The sequence below is a fragment of the Cebidichthys violaceus genome, unplaced genomic scaffold (genome assembly GCF_023349555.1).
Source record: "Cebidichthys violaceus isolate CVI_PGR_0920_01 unplaced genomic scaffold, fCebVio1.0.p SCAF_6, whole genome shotgun sequence".
Lineage (NCBI taxonomy): Eukaryota > Metazoa > Chordata > Actinopteri > Perciformes > Stichaeidae > Cebidichthys > Cebidichthys violaceus.
Genome location: NW_027176816.1, coordinates 16965485 through 16982620, shown reverse-complemented (window position 1 = coordinate 16982620; position 17136 = coordinate 16965485). Strand labels below are relative to the sequence as shown.

At 39.5% G+C, this 17136-nt stretch overlaps 3 protein-coding genes across 10 annotated transcripts in view; 2 read left to right on the top strand and 1 right to left on the bottom strand.

The window, feature by feature from the left end:
• Positions 1 to 310: 310 nt before the first annotated feature.
• Positions 311 to 4432, top strand: LOC137889316 (PTB domain-containing engulfment adapter protein 1-like). Its single transcript, XM_068733113.1, has 7 exons — positions 311 to 384; positions 474 to 550; positions 770 to 841; positions 1277 to 1375; positions 1501 to 1638; positions 1750 to 1854; positions 1971 to 4432. Exons 2-7 carry the CDS (start codon positions 503 to 505, stop codon positions 2031 to 2033), a joined length of 525 nt encoding a protein of 174 aa, XP_068589214.1. The 5' UTR covers positions 311 to 384; positions 474 to 502; the 3' UTR covers positions 2034 to 4432.
• A 1781-nt stretch (positions 4433 to 6213) lies between these two features.
• On the top strand, positions 6214 to 12953 carry tmem106c (transmembrane protein 106C). 2 transcript variants are annotated; one of them, XM_068732666.1, is made up of 8 exons: positions 6214 to 6299; positions 6648 to 6913; positions 7237 to 7300; positions 8560 to 8719; positions 9490 to 9630; positions 10178 to 10227; positions 10767 to 10820; positions 11629 to 12953. In XM_068732666.1, the coding sequence occupies exons 2-8, from the start codon at positions 6706 to 6708 to the stop codon at positions 11780 to 11782; spliced, it is 831 nt and encodes a 276-aa protein (XP_068588767.1). In that variant the 5' UTR covers positions 6214 to 6299; positions 6648 to 6705; the 3' UTR covers positions 11783 to 12953. The 2 variants fall into 2 exon arrangements, with proteins under 2 accessions (XP_068588767.1, XP_068588766.1); XM_068732665.1 differs by having other exon boundaries at positions 6244 to 6381.
• A 136-nt stretch (positions 12954 to 13089) lies between these two features.
• The window catches only part of tns2a (tensin 2a), a 52833-nt gene continuing 48786 nt past the window's right edge, over positions 13090 to 17136 (bottom strand). For 6 of the 7 annotated variants that reach the window (XM_068732657.1, XM_068732659.1, XM_068732658.1 and 3 more), the window contains 2 exons: positions 17030 to 17059; positions 13090 to 15660 (listed from right to left, as the gene is read on the bottom strand). In XM_068732657.1, coding sequence (XP_068588758.1) covers positions 15522 to 15660; positions 17030 to 17059 — 169 coding nt within the window. In that variant the 3' untranslated portion in view covers positions 13090 to 15521. The remainder of the gene's footprint in view (positions 15661 to 17029; positions 17060 to 17136) is intronic. The other variant, XM_068732662.1, reaches the window with a different exon arrangement.

The following is a 17136-nucleotide window of genomic DNA, read 5'->3' as shown; positions in this document are numbered from 1 at the left end:
ATTTCAATTTATACAAATCTGAACCTTTTTAATGTAAGAATTTGCTTAATTAAGATGGTCAGAATGACCGTATTTTGATGAAAGAACCCTAAATTGTAAAAAAAAAAACGTTCTCTAGTGAAAGCACTACCCTACAATTCTGAAACCTTGTAATGTAGAAATGTGTTTCTCAGACCGTCAAGCGTGAAATACCAGATTCTTGAACATGCGGTTACATTCGGGACTCTACGGTGGTTTTGAATTTTCCATGCACCCTAGATCTCTGATGAAAGAGCAATAAGGAAGACACAAGAGTTACTCATTAACACCAACAGACTTTACACCCTTAAGTTTGTAATGCAATAAAAAGCCGATTTTCTCCGGTGAAAGTACATTTGCACACAGGTAAGATGAATTTACAGTATCTCTTTCATGTTTAAAACATTCATGTCACCATGAATATTTTCATTTTTCATCTTTACGTCCGCCTGCAGGGTTCGGTTTGACATCAGACGGGTTAAAGATGAGTGACACCTCAGAGGATGATAATGAAATTTCCTTTCCAGTAAAGGTAAATACGGATTTTTGACAGCTCAAAATGGCATTCTGAATGTGGAGAATCAAGTAGAAGGTGAGACAGTTGTGATTAATAATGGCGGCTGATCAATAGTGTGTGCGTTTGGTTCCATTAGGCTCGTATCAGCAGCTTTTCTTCATGTGACTTTAATCTGATAATCAGCCTTCTTTAAAACTTTCCACTTTCATGTGTATTTCTTTCTCCAAACTGCAGTTTCTTGGCCGAGTTGAGGTGGTCCGCCCTGATGGACTACAGATCCTGTCTGAAGCGGCTCAGAGCCTAAAGGTCAGCCACTACCGCTCACATCCCATTTTAGTCGGGTATTCCTCATTAACAGGGAAACAGACTTTCCCTTTATATCATTTCCATGTAGATGTTAATGCAATTCTCTGACTTGGATGCTGGGATTCTTCTGCACATCAGGAACTTGTATTCTAGTGGGAAACTAAGTTTGTATCCACTATATTATATCTCTATATGAGCTTAACGTGTCGGCTCTACAGATGCTGTCACCAACTATCTTATATTCTGTTTTTAGGTTTATTTTGTAACATCTGCCTCTTGGGACTACAGATGAAAAATAGCCTCTTGGCTAACTCTGGTGCATTTACAGAAATGTTTTTATTAATGTGCACTGTCCCTTATCAAATTAACCAATAAATATAAAAAATGTTATAAAAAAACTAACATGACGTGTAATCCATCAACTCTCATCCCTAGACACCAGATAAATTCTCCTCAGAAAAGGCAGCGAAGAAGAGCAAAGTCCATCTCTTCCTGTCGCTGAGTGGAATTGACGTGTTGGAAAACAAAACCAAGGTGTGTGACAAAGGTGTACCAGTTAATCGCACCAGTCCAAGGGTGCAAATGATTTGATCGAACGTTTTCTTTACTGTTGAACTATCACTTTTAATCTTCTCTCTCTCTCTCTCTCCTACCCTCAGTTTTTGTTGTACTCGTGCCCTCTGTCCACCATTTCCTTCTGTGCTGTCCTGCCGTCTTCGCCCAAAGTCTTTGGGTTTGTGGCCAGACACCCTGCAGCAGACATGAACCACTGTTATCTGTTCCAGAGCAAGATGTTTGTGAGTTAATCCAGTGCAGCTATCCATTCCCTACAGGAGGAATTTGGTTGTTTATTGTTTTATTTGTGTGGGAGATCATCGATATTAATATTGGAAGTATGAATTTTTTAGTCTCACGTGCTGGTCTCAGTTATCGGGGATGCCTTCCAAGCTTCAAAAAAGGAGGAGAGCACCAGGGGAGGAAGAGACCTGATCGTGGAGGCCCTCAGACATAAGGTCAGTTCTGCTTTGGATTTGACATTACTATCAGAGCTTGGGTCAGAATTTATTTTTTCCTTTTTTGGTTCTCAGTTTACCTTCGTTTTTCTCATTCTTTCCTCTTTTTTTCTCAGAACAAAATACTGCAAAGAGAGAATGCTGAGCTGAAGAGGCTGCTTGCAGGACAGACTAACTAACTACAGCTACTAATATATGCTGTTGCACTTATGCAAACATACACACTAAAACACTTGTAAAAGATAAACTACTGACCCTGTTATATACTGTTTACCCTCATAATTAATAATAATTATGATAGCAATAATTGCTGATGTTGTGTTATTATTCTTTTTCATGTTGACTCAATTGTAGGTGCGTTCTTGTGCCTTCAGGAAGAACTTAAGGAAGTCTGAAGTACCACAGAAAATATATATATATATATATATATATATATTTATTGTAATTAATATATTACAATGAAGGGCAGCAAGTTTGATCATATTCAATAAAAAAGGAACAGTTACATTTCTAGTGTCCTGGGGCCTGTTCCAAAAAGCGAGTTTACCAAATAAGCCAGGCTTATTTTGGTTAGTCTGACTCATTTTCAGTTTATTCGGTTCAGTAAAGCAGACTGTATAGTTTAAATAAGTAATATAGTATGTTAATAGGTAGTAAAAAATGTTTTAAAATACCATATATAGTGTGTAAAAAAGTCACAAAAAAGAAATTAGAAAAAAATTATAAAACCATAGAATGTTATGTCAAAAATAGTGATATTAAGGTATGTCTTAAAAAGTCATACAAACTTAATAGTAAAGTATGTTGAAAACATTCATAAACATGCCATAGTATATTATATTATGTTGAAAAAGTAATTATATTGTCATGTCTAAACAAGTCATAATATAGTATAATAAAAACAGTTATTTATAGTATATAAAAAAAATTCATTACATTTTAATGTTATATTATGTCATAAACGTTCATAAAAAAACCATAGTGTAGAATGTTGTAATAAGTCATAATAAAGCCGTCGCATAGTATGTTGATAAAAGAAATAAACGTATAATTATAAAAAGCCAGAGTATGTTATGTCAAAAAAGAATCATTAAAAAAAAATATAGCAGGTCACAAAAAGTAATCAAATAGCCATAGTATTGTATGTTGATCATTTATGAAAAACTCCTAGCATACTATGTCAGAAATTGTAATATAGTATGTAGAAAACAGTCAAAAGGAGTCATAAATATGTCATAGAATAGCCTGTTAAAAATAGTTAGAAATATGCTATACTATAGCATATTTCTAACTAGCTATAGCAGCTATAGCATATGATGTTAAAAAATAAAACAAAGCACGTTGGAAAGTCATGAAAAAGCCACAGTACAGTATGTTGATAAAAGTCATAAAAATGTCATAGTATAGTATACTAAACAAAGTCATAGTATACAGTATGTGGAAAAAAGAAAACAGTGTAGTATGTCAAAAATATCATATTATTGTATGTCGAAAGAAATAATAACATCATATTATAGCGTGTCAAAAAAAATGATATAGCCATAGTGTACTGTGTCAAAATATCAATATTTAAATTGATAAAATCATATTTTAGGAGGTTGAAAAATTCAGAAAAACATCATAGAAATAGCATATCAAAAAAGTCTTAAAAGTCATTGTATATTGTCAAAAAAATTATAGTATAGTATCTCGAATATGTCATAGTATAGAATTTTGAAAGAAATCCAGGAAAAGCCAGATAATAGTATGTCAAAAGAAGCCATAGTATGTCAAATAAATCATTAAAATGTCAGTATTGTGTCAAAAAAACTTTAAACTTAAAAATCTTTTTGGGGAAAAAAGCCATAGTATGTAAAAAAAAATCATAAAAAACATAGTGTAGTCCTTGAGCACAACAGTCAGACACAATATAATAATATAAATATATATAACAATATAAAACACAAAAGGAAATTCTTCACTACGCACAAGGATAACCCTATGAACACTGAGGCCAATATCTACTGCAATGATAGCGGTGACAATCTGCTTGAAAAGCATGTGATAAAAAAAACGTGTGTGTGTGTGTATATATATATATATATATATATATATATATATATATATATATATATATATATTATACTATGACTTATGACTTTTATAGACATACTATTCGATGTTTATTTGTTGATATTGTAACAAAAATAAGACAAAGTACACACACAAGAACAGTGAATAACTGAAAAACACACTGGTTACTGATCGGTGTGACTAGGAATAATCCAGCCTGGCTGTTAGACGGATCTGGAGCCGATTAGCTGCACAGACTAGTTGAATCTCTGGGGTCATGTATGTGCCACTGCTTTCATGAACCAGATTCACGGCTAAATTGAACCAGGATAACTAGAAAATCACAGATTAATCCACCATCTAATGTTTTTGATGCCAGCAACTACTGATTTGCTTCTACACAACAAGTGGATAATAAATCAAATGTGAATGTCTGGTGTATACTGTATTGTATAGCTTGAAGCTGGTATTGGAACGTTCATGTGTGAAACTGAAACTGTGGAATATTAAACACAATAAAAACAAACACTGATTTAATTAGTGATTACTAATGTTATAGTGTCATTGTTCTTGATATTTCCAAGTGCCTTCCACATTTCAAGTGTTAATCGTGAAAATAAACATCGTGTGGAGGGCAGAAACCAACTTTGAAAGTAACCAACATTGGGAAGGAGTATATCCAGAAGGAGTAATGCATTAAACTGCTGAAAAACCTCAAAGAAGAAGCAGAATGCATGTTTTTACTGATGGATCTGAAGACCCAGCTACAGACAGTTCCTAGTTCCAAAATTGAAATATTTCAACGCACTTCGATTGTTTTTGCTGTGTATACTGTTGTGTTTCAATGAAGAACTCCCGGAGGAACAAAGGACGCCTTGGATCAAAAGTTATAATAAAACGTATTTAATAAAGTAAAAAAGCGTTGTGAATAGAGAGTACAAACATCTCAGCTGAGCATTCGCCGGCTGCAATCCACAGGCTGCTGAGCAGTTAGACTGTCTCTTGCTCCACCCGCGCATCCTGAACAAAGTACAAACACAGGTATATATACACAAACAGAAGAGGTGCGATTCATCCCGTTGGAGCTCTTCTTGATGAAAGGATTAAGTTGGTGAGGTAGGCAGTGTCCACACCCCTGGGCACGTGACGTCTTCGGTGCGTTCAATGTAACTGGATATTTCGTATATGTCTCTCCGCCAATGAACGTGGCGGTACCATCAAGTATTACACTGCATGCATTTCTTTATTAATTACATAGTTTTAAATTCCTGGTACAATGGAGTATTATACTGAATGCATTTCTTTATTAATTTCATAGTTTCAAAATCATAGCGGTACACTGGTATTACACTGAATGCATTTTATTAATAGTAAGATTAATGAGCCGGGTTATAAGTTTGTTTATAAAAGAGTTGTATGCATTTTTTAAAATGTATTTATATGGATTACAGCTCACACAGGTATCAGAGGAAATTAAAAAGTGGACAAACTAGCTGAGCAAGCACTAAAGAAAAACAATATGGACATCTGTGGACAGCCTTCCACTCAGCACTTATTGTATTCATACTAGTTTGTAGCACTTATTGTATTCATATTGGTTTACTGCACTTATTGTATTTGTTTGTTTCTGCACTGTACTGTTGCTCTGGTTTATGCTCTGGTTCATGCTCTTAGATGGTTGTGTAAACAAGGAGATGCACTTATCACTTCTGGTGACTAGTAGTTCTCTTGAATACCTATGTTGAATACACTTATTGTAAGTCGCTTTGGATAAAAGCGTCTGCTAAATGACTGTAATGTAATGTAATGTAATGTATCAAGTTATCCAAAGCAGAGGGGAAAGGGCAGCATCAGGAAAAAATATGGAAACAACATTGGGACCAGAAGACGAGGGGGAGACCCCTACATTCAATGCAAAATAAAGCGGTCAATGTAAGATATAGGGGAGGAAACAAATATCCTCCCATATATCGCAATATCAAGGCTGAGAATAGAACACTGGAATCCTCCAACTGGCCTCTGTGAGTACTGCCCGGCACCAGAAACTGTGCTAACATGCTATCACCACTTACAATAGACCTATTTAAAAACAATGTTGGGGGAGGGGGGCATGCTGGAGGAAATGCAAAGTATGGGTATGAGAGGAAGAGAGCTAAAGAATATTGTGGAGTGGAGCTAAAGTATTCTGGGCTCTACCAACTTCTTGCGAGTAACGAGACTGATCGGAAAAGTTTAGCAGGTGGACAAGGTGGAAACTGTCTGAGACCGGAAGGTGGCAGTAATGCAACTAATAGTTTGCAAACTGCCGTTAAACACCACAGAAGGAGAAAAAGAAGCAGAAGAAGAAGACGACTGTTGTACGCAGCTATACGTGAAGGCAGCACATCATGAACGTAGGTATGGCGGAAGGCACAGCGTGTACGCCGGTGTAAACCCAATTTTGGGATGGATACGTTGAGCTGTTTGGTCTAGAATGTAAGTAAAGTTTGAGTAAGTAAGCTAACTAACGTTACGGATGGCTACAGTCACTGAACTTCAACAGCTCACTTGTAGAACACTTCTGTTAGCAAACTAGCTAGCAGAGAACAACATTGAAGCCCGCTAACGTTACATTTTGACTCCGTCAGCTGTACCGTTACTGGCGGACGCATGAGGGGCATTCTGTCGATAACCAGCTGACCTGAGTCAATATGCTGGCGTGTGTATTCATGGCTGAACGGCTCCCTCTCATTCCCACGCAGACCGCCCGGCTACTCTGTGGGAAACTGGCTTGACCGTCCACGCGTTGAGCCCTCCGCAATGGGGACACGGTGGTCTCGCAGCGGCAGCAGCCTGTCGCTCCTCCCGGAGAGGCAGCGCTCCGAGTGGCGAGAGGAGGATGCGGACAACGCCTCTCTGGACGGGCTCGTCCGACCGGAGGACATCGCTCAGTTCCCCTACGTGGAGTTCACCGGCAGGGATAGCATAACGTGTCCAACGTGCCAAGGCACCGGACGGATACCCTCAGGTGAGTAGGACCAACGCTAGCGCAAATGAAGCTACGCCCCTCACTGAAGATGGACTCTAACCTGGACAAAAATATTGATAATTAAACTTAAACCAAGGCTTAAGAAGTGTGTGGCCTTAATGATAAATACACATGTCATACATATTCAATTCCAGGCTCAAAAGTGTAACATTGTTGTTTTTGCTTGATGAACATTTAATAAGCAGATCATTGAATGCATTGATGCAATCTCAGAGGCTTCGCCCTGTGTCCCAACCAAATGTAGTCGAAGGGGGAGACACTAATCAGCATGTTGCGTGATCCGCTATCTCCCCTCCCGATAGATCAAGTGAATGAACTGGTCGCATTGATCCCGTACAGCGACCAAAGGCTGCGGCCCCAAAGAACGTGAGTAATCTTACGGGGTTTATTGGTGCTGAAAGAAAGAGACAGTGAGTGGCGTTACTGACAGGGTCAGACCTCAGGACCTCGGGTAAGCGAGCGGCACCCGCCGAGAAGCTGCCGAGCGGGCGGGGCCACAATTAGAGAGAACACCTGTTACGACAGGTCAGCTGCCGTAAATCGGTTTGAATGATTATTAGTTGAGTCACCTGAGCCACCCGTTCTCTTCATACGTCATTAGAGCAACCACGTTGTACTTTTGTTGTTTCTCGTTCATTTAAATTCCTAATGATTTCGCTCGTTTTGAAACGGGTCGAACAGATATCTGCACACTTTAATTTACGCAGAGAACACTTTTTTTCTTTTTCTTTTAAGCTTTCGGTCTTAAGGACCTTCATCAGAGCACCTGTGGTTCAGCTGGAGTGGCAGGTGTACAAAGGAACACATCACACCCTAATCACTGGATGCAGGACACCTGTGCACACTCTGACTCCGCCTCCTGTAATTTAAAGTGCTGAATGTAGTACTGAGAGGTTTACAAGTGGATGCCACACTTGCTCAACAACAAATAATGCACAGTGGGTGGAGCACAGTGTATATAGACAGAAATATATACAATCATGGAGCACCCTATAAGTATTGTATAACTTTATTACATAGTAAATTGGGCTTAGAGAGGGATCAGACTGGAGCCATCGTTAATCAAAAATCCCCAGAGCTATAAGAAACAAAAAAAACATCTCAAAACAAGTATAGAACAAGGTGCTGTGAAGGGGTATCAGGCAGGGGCTGTCATAAAACATGGATCTCAATTTCTAAATTCTATAACTTTGATGTATGTTAACTAACTTGGACGATTATTTTTAAAATTTATTTTCATTATTATAGCCGAATGTTGTAAATGACTGTAAAAGTAATTATTTGTAAAGTGTCTTGTTCCTTTTTGTTTCAAAACTAGTGAAATTGTTGGTAAATCAAATGAATGAGGAACACAAAAAGTACAACGTGGTTGCTCTAAGGATGTGTAAAGAGAATGGAGGACTAAAATCCTAAAAAACAATTTACAGCAGCTGACCTGCCGTAACAACAGGTGTTCTCACACATAAGAGCAGCTTCTCCACGGGTGCCGAGATGAGAAGCTTTCTGTTGCACGCTGTACATTTTCTGTAGTTCTGAAAGTCAAGTTGTTTTTATACGTCATTCAAAATCTGTATCCAAGCTTTAGGTGAGAGAGGACCTACTTTTTGTTTGTTGTTGTGTCGTAGGAAGCTGTACGTGGTCCTGTCGGTGGTGTTGTGCCTCCTTGCTTCCTCGCTCGTGGCCTTCTTCCTCTTCCCTCGCTCCGTGGTGGTGGTGGACGATGGGATACACTCGGTGACCGTGCTCATCAACCCCTCCGGCATGAACGTCCTCATGAACATGACGGTAGGGTTGTTTCTCATTTTGGAGGATGAAGTTTGTGGCATCACACACAGAGGTGTTTCTCCCTCAGTGATTATAGAAACGTCAACTCTCTAAAGTCTGATTTGTGTGGCTCGCATAATAAACCTTATTTGTTTGCATCCTCACTTTTGGCAGATGTGGTAAGTGAGTGATCCGGTTCAGTGGAGTCCTTGTTCTGTTCTATGCAGCTAAATGAGAGCTCATGTGATGAGTAGATCAAAGGAGAACATTAAGTGATGATGGTCAACGTGTGTAAATGTGTTCTCTTCAGTCGTGCGGATTGGATGCTTTTGTTTTTGTCATAATAACGTCAACAAAATGTTTAAACTTAAATTTATAATTTTTATAATAATATAATTGTGTGTATATTTATTTTTTGACCGAACGGTGAATCGATGCATTTAGAAAATATTTTATAATGGTGTTGAAAGTAGTTAGTTGCAGCCCTAATCCAAATGTCCCTATAAATTATTAATGTCTCATATTTAGTTTAATATTTGCTCTTATTCTATTTCTGTGCAAGTATATCAAGAGGGATGCAAAACAACAGTCTAACTCCATGTACTTGGCAATTAAATGTGATTTCTGGTCTGAACCTGAAGTGTCTCATGGAAAAATCTCATTGGAGCTGTTCTCTGCAAATGGAGCCTCTGTCATACGAGAGTCACATGTTTAACCCGTAATCTAATATAGGAGCCACGCAAGACATGTTTCCTTTTGTGAAGCTGCTCTTTTTTTAATTTTTGACACAGAGCACTCTGAACCTCAGCAACCCCAACTTCTTCTCGGTGCTGGTGCAGAGTGTGAGCTGCCAGGTCCTTTACATGAAGACGGTGATCGGAACTCAGCAGCTCGACAGCGTCACTACCATCCTGCCGCTCGGTCACAGTCAGGTAAAACACAAAACCCTGTGTGTGTGTGTGTGAGCAGTGGTGATGTTTACTTTGTGCATAATAAACATTATCACTGGTTGCTCCCGGTACAGAGTTCAGTATGCAAACAATCCCTTTTTAAAGCATGCATAGGCGCGCTGCAGGATCTGTTTACAACACGAGCTCCACTGCAGACTCTCCCGCTAAAGGGTTAAATGCTCCTGAAGACACGAGTGCAAGAAGAACACACTGAAAGAATGAGGCTGGCGTCATTCTTCATTACTCAATGTCAACAACACCAGGGCTGACTCCAGCTCACCGGTGTAGCCAAAGCCTGACATGTCTCCTCTTCCCCCTGCACTGTTGACTAGCATGGAGATGGGAACTGTAGTTTATAATCCATCCAACACAAGTACAGCACTCGCCTCCAATATGTGCAGATTTTTTATATTTTGAAGACATTTAAAGACATCGCCTTGGGCTTTGAGAAACCAGGACGGACATTTTTTGATGTTTTGTCCTCGGCTCTAGCTACCGTTAAAGCATGCTGTGTTTCTGTCTCCTGCAGGTGAACTACACCGTCAGCGTGGAGATTGGTAGCAGCGCGCCCTACGTCTAGTAAGCTTCTTTTTTTTAAATTTTGATGATGATTTTTAAAATTGATGATGATCTCTTTTTGAGCTGTGAATTCTCATCGGCTTCAAGGGTTGCTCCAGTGGTTTCTACATGTAGACTTCCATTAAGTAGGGGGAGTCGAGAGAGACAGATTAATGAAAGAATGATCAAAGTCGAAGCTTTAAGTCCCTAGTGTAGGTCAAGCTCTAAACACGGCCGATCCTGTTTCCCACGATGCAATGCGACAGCCTCTTCTGTTAGAGCCTCCCTGTCTCCTAAATGTCTACATCTTTTCAGCTCCACACCTCCAGTTTGTAACACAGGCTTTCTTATATTGTACATTTGTACTCTGCTCCTTTTTTTAAATTTTTTTTTTATTTTTACTTTTTAACACATTAAAGCAGGTTTTTTTCAGTTTTTTTTTTTTTTTTTTTTTTGTGCTGTGTTGGCAATAAAGCCATGTGTAAATTACACAAAGAACACGGGTGGAATAACGTTCCAAGTCAGTATTCCAATCTAAACCTTTTCTGTTTCTTTTCCAGCGCCTTCTGCTCCATGCCCAGCATTAAGGTCCACAACATTGTCGTATATATGCAGTAAGTATCTCTCTACCTTTCAGGAGTACTGAGGCGCTATACTTTAGTAAAGGTACTGATACAACTGTGTGAAAGTACTCTGTTACAAGTAGAAGTCCTCTGTTCAAAATGTTGCTCAAGTAGAAGCTAAGAAGCACTGGCAGCAAAATACTGTACACTTGATTAAGTACAGTTCTTATTACCTACTTTCTAAAGTTCAAATCTTAAATATCTCAATTTCATAAACACATTTCTGTCCTAAACTATTTTATAACTACTCATTTAAATTAATTTAATATTTTTCCTTGAACATGAACGGATACTGCAGGTTGCAACACAAGAATATCTTTAGAAAATTCTCAATCAACTTCGAACATTTGGCATTTTTTTAAATAAGAAAATAAAACTAAGGACTAAAATGACTTGATTGTTGGAGAATCCATCACATTTTAGAAGCTGAAAATATGTTTTGTTAAAAGAAGAAAAAAAAATACAAAATCTGCAAAGTAACTCCAGCTGTCAGATAAACATAGCTGAGTAAGTATGAAGAAGCATAAAACAGCAGTACTCGAGTGCTTATCAGTCAAGAGGCAGCTGTGTGTTCACACAAGAGCCACTTCTTCAAAATTAGTGCTTGTGACACTGCGGCGCACCATTACTTATATAATTGTTGCTTTTGTAGTTTAGACAGAAAAAAAAAAACGCTCTTTCTGCAGCCTTTCCTCGCTAGTTATTATGAAATATGACGGCACATAGAGAATTATGGTCATTGCTGCTGCCACATCATTGCTCTTTGTAATAAATATTGGAATGCGCTGCTTGTTTCCAGAACCACGGTAAAAACCTCCTACATGGTGCGAACGTCCCAGAACAGCCTGGAGGCCTACCGCTACATAGACTGCGGCTCCAACACCACGCGCTACCGGACGGCCGGGCAGCACCGGCACCACCCGCCGCCAGCGCAGCCGCCTCTTCTGCTGTGAGCGGGAACGGACGGATCCCTTCTCCGGAGATCGGGGGGGACGTCGTCGCCCTCCCTTCTCGGTCACCAGCAGGCAAAATACCAAATGGTGCTTTCTATTGAGCTCACTCCGGCATAGGGAACCTAAATGTTAACTTGTGCCATTGAATGATGAAGTCTTGTTTTGAACTGCATATTGATTTTCATCAGACATCCCAGAATGCAATAGAAATAGGGGTTTTGTCGTGGTTGTTAGGCTTATATTTTTCGTGCCACTTATTTCAGGTGCATTATTGGAGCTGATGGTTGCCTGAACTCACCATGTCTACAATACCAGTTTAACGGCTGATTTAGCAATTTCAGACTTACTGAATATTCTGCTGGTGAGAATTTGTCACGAGTCGATGCAAACGAGAGCGCCGGCCAATGTGTTTTGGTATTGCAACACAGTCTCAGACAGAGTCCTGCTGACTTTTCTTTAAAAAATGCAAAGACTGACATTTTTTTCTTCTTTTTTTTTCTTCTTTTCTTTTGGATGCGATGCAAAGGAGGGATAATTTAATGACTTCTATTTTTCGTTTTGTTTTTTGGGCACCTCAAAACCCGGGACGCATTCTTAAACATATTGCTTTTACGGTGTTATTTAAGAACGACATTCAACGTATCCCGGATGTTTTTAAATGTTAAGTTCTTTCACAGCAGGTCTAAGCACACTGGTTTTAGATTCGGGGTGTACGCCCGTATTAGTGTCATAGAGGGAAACTGCTGACGAGGTATCAGCTGATGAAGGACTGGGTCAGTGAGGTCTTCATCATTAGCGACTCAGAGGAATATAATGTGCTTGCTGAGCGTCTGTATACAGCATCTACACCGTTCCTTTTGCCTCATCTGTGTTTTCACACCGTGTTTTTCACTCCTCGGTGTCGGACCAGGAAGTACGTTTATTACACATTGGTGGATTTAACATCACAAAGTATTCTCAACTGAGTTCTGTTAGTGGATGTCATAACAAAGTGTCAAAGCAATTGTGATTTTTTTTTTTTTTTTTTTTTTTTTTTTTTTTTTTTTTTTTTTTAAATAAAAGGGACAGTTTGTAAATTTGTGAATGAGAATTTTTACCAGGGTTTTTAAAATAAGTTTATATTGTCATGCAATTAAAGGGACGTGTGAATAAATAAAACTAATTAACTCCAGTGCTTGTTTCAGATTTGATTTTTCAATTAGTCGCTGGAAACTAGAAGCCTCGTCTTAAAGCGAATATTTAACCTGTGTAAATTAATAATCAATAGCCGCACCAATAACCCAAAATAACCACTGACCCAAAAGCACTTCAGGTACCACATCATTTCAGTTTAATTCTTTTTTTTTTTTTTTGCATACAAAATAGCATAATGTCCTTTTCAAACATACAAATGTTTCCTTTTTTATGTCTCATACGTTGTCCTATAGCTGCATGTGAAAATATATTACTACATAATACAGATCGACAAGACAACAGACAATATATTATCGCTGTAATACAAAGTGTTTTTCTAGTTTGTTTTTTTATTTATTTATACCAAACAAGGCAACACACTAAATAAATGCAATAAGTACAAAAATATAGCTGGATAAAAAGCTTATTAATACAAGAGTGCTTTGTCTTTGGTTAAGTACGTCTGTCTTTAGGCCAGCGCCTTGCTTGTGTTTACCGGTCCTCTCTTTGTTAACTTGTGTATTTACCGGTCCTCTCTGTTAACTTGTGTGAATATATTTTATAATCTGTGGACACCAAACATTTCACGGCAAAGGTGTGCTCCAAACACACAAACATCCTTTCCCCATCTAGCTCTTTCCAAGTTTCACATACCTTTCTCTTTAAAAATGGACGTTACTGATTCCCTTAGCCGACATTACCTTCCGAAAATACCCTCAACACGCACGCCACTCCCTCACACACACACACACACACACACTCGTTAAAAGTTAAAAACCTCACATTCATGTTTGCTTTCATCAGAGACTTTCGTCTCTCGCTCGCTCCGATTATTAAGTGTACGTGAGTTGGAAAAATAAAACATGATTGTCGATTGTGATTAAACGCGTTACGACTTTTAAAAGGTGCTGTCGAAAGGCAAGAGTGGCTGTAAATGCGCTGTACATACGTCTGATATACCTGAACATCTCTACATATAGGAACTAAATTACATCGTCAGGGCTTTGGCCACCGTATATTCAAACGAAGAAAACAGATTATCGTGTGGAAGTGTTACAGGGCTCTGTGGGCTCTGTGGGCCCTCTAGCAGTGCAGGGAAAGGCCTTCTTTGTAGCTGCTCCACAGTCTGCATGTGTGCGTCCTTAGAGCTGCTGTTTGGCACCTCTTCTGTCATCAGTACACTGAGCGTCAGTCGGACCCAGATGATAAAAGCTGTGTTTAACCAGGGCGTCTGTGCCACGCAGTGAGTTCAACTTAGTCTGCCACTCTGGATAACCGGTGTCATGAAGCTGTTACATAAGCAGAAGCACGAGTGAGTCTCTGGACACTTGAGCCGTGTTCCAAATCGCGTACTTTTTTGCTTTTAGTACGTACTGTTGGAAGCAGTATGCACTAAATTGCGTCAAACGGCTTCCTCATAACATTGGCACCTTGAACGTTGCCCCTCTTGCTCTGCAACGTAAAGGATTGTGGGTCAGAACAGCCAGAAAAGCCCGCTGGCTTGCGTATTAAAAAATGCGACCGGATGTAGTAGAACATCCTGGTATTTTTTACGTACACTGCATTTGACATACTTTGTATTGGGACATACTAAATAGTTCAGTAGTAGGGGTATTGGAACGCACAGCGAGGCTTTAATTCACAAGTGACATTAAATATTCTTTTTTCCTCTCCAACGAATAAGTGAGAAAAACAGAAATACTAACATCCGTCACGTGAACTTCCTTTTGAACTTTTATGTTCCCGTTACGATCCCATTGCTCACAGTAGGAAGCTGATTTAGAAAATGTGTTTTGGGGGCTTTTAATACCCACAAGGCTGCTGGGCTACTGATTCAAAGTAAGGACACTGCTATCACTAGAGTGAGGATTGTTAAATAGGCCCGTTTGTCAGTCGAGCACGAGTATGGAAAATAAATAGAGTAAACATTGACATACTATTGTCAAATTTTGGTGGGGTTTTGTCCAATGAGTTATGAATTATATGTCTCTATAAGTCTGTTATTGTGGCGCTAAAAGTCCCGCTTTGACACAATGTTTCTTCTTATCGCTTGACATAATTATCAGGCCATCACACGTCACTTTGTTTCCTAGTTTTTGTCCAGATCAGGACCATGTTGGCTCTGAAAAGTGAGCCAGCTTCATGCCACCAGTAAACCCAGAGATGTGCCCAAAGACAGCAGGATAACCCTCTCATTTCTTCTTCATGACGCAGGCCCCTGGTAGATGGTTGTTTTTTTTGTTCTTGGAAAGCTTCAGTGGATTCTTCTGAAGCCTCCCTGTCCTTGGAGGGGTTGTAACACTGTACATATTAGAAACAAATTAAATGGAGTGTTATAACGTCAACCAACCTTTCAGGAAAAGGTGGATATTTCAGGAGCAGAGAGTGGAAAACTGAACTGAAGATTTTCAGCCTTCAAAATGGTCTTTACGCCAACTGATTGGCAAAGACTGTGTTAGCGTCACGGCCCGAACAGGCGCTGGCACTCGGCCACTTGTGCACAACATAAGCAGTCGGTCCTGCCTCCGTTAGTCTGCTCTGAGCTGGCTCTCCTCTCCGTCTCCCTCTATCGGCGCTGTGACAACATGACCTTGTTGATGAAGTTGACGATGGCGGAGGCCGGCTGTTCGGGGTCCAACTCGGCAAACAGGTGGCAGACGTTCTCCGCCAAGCTGCCCGGCTTCTTGGCCACGAAACCGAACACCCTGAGAGGGGAGGGGGTCGAAGGAAGAAGGGTGTGAGGATACAAGTTACCGAGTGTGAGAGGAAGCTCTGGTAAGTCTATAGATAAAAAAAAACGGTGATCCATTTTCTAGGTCTGATCTAAATAGTTTTCTCTCCTGGGGTTTTATTGACTTAAAGGGCCAGTGTGTAGCATTTCAAACAAAACACTGGTTCTAGTGCTACTTTGGAGTTTTTACGTTACCTGAAGGCCACCGTAGTTCTCCGGCTCGCTAGTGAAACTGCGGTAACGTGAGCCGCATAAAACCGTGGTATCGCCAGCTGCAGTCTGACTTCTGCTGCTCCCAAAGTAGTGTTATTATGGTATGGATGGCCTCTGAACGGCGTTACCGCGGGTTTTTTACAGTCAGCGTCTCACGTTAGTTAAATCCTACACACTGTCCCTTTAAGAACAGGTGAAAAAATAAGTTGTTGTTTTTTCATCTGTGAAAACCGATGGAAATTGTATTTGTTGTCAAGATCATTTTATTCAAGTGTTTGTCGTTGTAATACTCATTTCAGCCACAGGAGGCTGGCGAGCAACACAAACCCATAATTATACTTCTCACTTTAAGTAGATTTTCTCCTTCCCTTTCATTTAAAAAAAAAAAACATTTAGATCTTTTCCTTTGTTTGCCACGATATACGATATACGATAACAGATAATTGTTGATTGGAGTCATTTCATTTAAATGAATCATTCTGTCTCTTGATGCATTCGTAACTTGATCACATAACTTGCTAACAGATAATATGTACCTCATGTTCAGAGTGCATGGAGAAATAAATCTCCGCTGGAAGAAAAACTTGAATGCTTTTAGAACACTTAAAAAAAAATACTTTCACAGATGAAAAAAAGGAAGAAAAAAAACCCCTTTTATTTATCCATTTTGTTTCACCAGGCGAAACCGTTCTCCCCTCTGGTTTTACTTTTTTTTTTTAAGGAACTAAGGAAAGATTATTCTGGAACACCTTTTTCTCCACTTGTTCTTAAGTCATGAACACCGGAGAGAGAACAGTTTAGATCAGAGTTAGAAAATGGATCTCCTGTCTTTTTCTTTTTCTCACTTGCCTCTCGGGGCTTCCGTAGGGTTGACTTCCATGAAATTATTAGTATTATGTAATATGGGGTCACATGAAACTTGATTGTCAGTGTTAAATCATGTTTGCTGGAATTCATTTTTGCCAAGGCTCACACGCAATCTGATGCCATGCAGAGGCTCTAATGTCACTTCTCAGCCACGGGGGGTTAATCTACACTCCCCCCCCCCCCCCCCACCTTTTTTATTTTTTAAAAACACATGCATACACTCCTCCTTTCTCTCCGTCATCAAACACAAACAGAGCACTTACTTAACGGCGGTGTTGTCTGAGTTAGTCCACCTAAGGCCAAGAGAGAGAGAGAGAGAGAAACCAGACTCAGACACACACACACACACACACACACACACACAAACACA

Excerpts from the sequence above, each read along its gene's own strand:
- LOC137889316 (XM_068733113.1), top strand. The coding sequence starts at position 503 with ATGAGTGACACCTCAGAGGATGATAATGAAATTTCCTTTCCAGTAAAG. Across the intron at positions 1,376-1,500 it reads TGTTGGAAAACAAAACCAAG|TTTTTGTTGTACTCGTGCCC; the intron begins GTGTGTGACAAA and ends TCCTACCCTCAG. Across the intron at positions 1,855-1,970 it reads TGGAGGCCCTCAGACATAAG|AACAAAATACTGCAAAGAGA; the intron begins GTCAGTTCTGCT and ends TTTTTTTCTCAG.
- tmem106c (XM_068732666.1), top strand. The coding sequence starts at position 6,706 with ATGGGGACACGGTGGTCTCGCAGCGGCAGCAGCCTGTCGCTCCTCCCG. Across the intron at positions 7,301-8,559 it reads AGGCTGCGGCCCCAAAGAAC|GAAGCTGTACGTGGTCCTGT; the intron begins GTGAGTAATCTT and ends GTTGTGTCGTAG. Across the intron at positions 10,228-10,766 it reads AGCAGCGCGCCCTACGTCTA|CGCCTTCTGCTCCATGCCCA; the intron begins GTAAGCTTCTTT and ends TTTCTTTTCCAG.